This window comes from Mandrillus leucophaeus, unplaced genomic scaffold, assembly GCF_000951045.1.
Source record: "Mandrillus leucophaeus isolate KB7577 unplaced genomic scaffold, Mleu.le_1.0 Scaffold237, whole genome shotgun sequence".
Taxonomy (NCBI): Eukaryota; Metazoa; Chordata; class Mammalia; order Primates; family Cercopithecidae; genus Mandrillus; species Mandrillus leucophaeus.
In genome coordinates this window covers 545,627-547,284 of record NW_012102443.1, presented here as the reverse complement: position 1 = coordinate 547,284, position 1,658 = coordinate 545,627, and the positions used below count along the sequence as shown (strand labels likewise).

At 54.2% G+C, this 1,658-nt stretch overlaps 1 protein-coding gene across 1 annotated transcript in view; it reads right to left on the bottom strand.

Moving 5' to 3' along the window:
• Positions 1 to 1,658, bottom strand: part of GOLGA3 (golgin A3) — a 60,390-nt gene that overhangs the window by 13,675 nt on the left and 45,057 nt on the right. Inside the window, exon 16 of the mRNA XM_011982212.1 lies at positions 298 to 441. Coding sequence (XP_011837602.1) covers positions 298 to 441 — 144 coding nt within the window. The remainder of the gene's footprint in view (positions 1 to 297; positions 442 to 1,658) is intronic.

Genomic DNA, 1,658 nt, shown 5'->3' with positions numbered 1-1,658 from the left:
GCCCGGCCAAGTTGGGTTTCTTATTTGAAACCAAAGCGTTTGAACTGAGAAGGGCTGCACCGTGAATTCTGTAACCATTCCACCAAAGAGACGGTAACACAGTGACCCTCCCCAGAGGGCTGGAATCAGGGCCTGCCCCACCACAGAGCCAGAGGCTGACGGTCAGAAGGTGGCAACACCAAAAGCAACGCTAGGCGCACGGTGAAGTTTTGTTTTTCAGGCCACACGCGTGGTGGCATGCCCAGGGATCACGTGACCTGCCCCACGCTGCCGCCACAGCAGACAGCCAAGCCTCACCTCGTCCTCCAGCTCCAGCACCTTCTCCCGGGACTCCTCCAGCTCCTGGCTGGTCAGCGCAATGACCTCCTGCAGTTCCTTTTCCAGCAGACTCTTGCTGTGACTGACAGCCTGCAGCTCCGCCTCCAGGGCCTGGATCCTTTCCTAAGGGCCAAGACAGAACGGGCACTTGGTCATGGGACAGGCCCTGACCCCCTCACTTCCCGTGGCACCCGCAGGCAGGAGGCTGTGTGGCTGCACACACCAGACACCAGCTGTCTGACACAGTCTCACAACCTTCCTTTATGTTAAAGAAGTTGAATTAACCAACCACAGCATGCACGCGATGACACACGGGGACAGCTGGGACAAACGAAATCATCTCTTCAGTTCAATGCTTCAAAAATACAGAAGAAAATCTGACCTGCAGATAATGGCTATAAATCACCACCTGTGGCAAGCAGCACCAGGTGTAATCAACACCACATATGTGCTCACGCACCACACATCTCACACACACACACGTACCACACGCACACACATGCTCATGTACAATGTGTTCACATCTCACACAATGTGTTCACATCTCACACATGCACATACGTGCTCACCCCACACACATGCATTCACACCCCACACCACACACACACGTGCTCACACCTCATACATGAATGGATACATGCAGGCACCGGTGTGCTCTGCCCACCGTCCACTTGTTGTCTCGATGGTGCCAGGCCCTTGCCAAGCATGTTCCAGTACCACCTAACTTAACCCTCACATGAGGAGGTCCTCATTCACCTCAGTTTGACCTCATTTCACTGAGGATCAAAAAGGTGAGAAATTTGCCAAAAGCCACCACTTGCGAGGGGTGAAGCCCGGACGGACACAAGACATTGGCTCGCGGCCGTGCTATTCCTCATCTGCAACGATGCGGCGAGGGGCTGGCTCTGCCCGGCCTTTGCGCCCTCCCCACCCCAGCCCTTATTGAGCCCAAGGAAAATGGCAACTGAATCAATCTCCCCAACAGTTTACAAAGCAATCAGGTGAGAGGGAGCACTTGATTTATTCATTTAATTTTAGACACAGTCTCTGTCGCCCGGGCTGGAGTGCAGCAGCAAAATCACGGCTCACTGCAGTTTCAGCCTCCCCTCCTGGGCTGAGGTGATCCTCCCACCTCAGCGTCTCAAGCATCTGGGACCACAGGCACGTGCCACCATGCCCGGGTAATATTTTTGTATTATTTGTAGACATAGGGTCTCATTATGTTGCCCAGGCTGGTCTCAAACTCCTGAGCTCAAGCGATCCTCCCGCCTCGGGCTTCCAAAGCGCTGGGATTACAGGTGAGAGCCACCATGCCTGGCCGAGTTTATTTAATTGCTGGG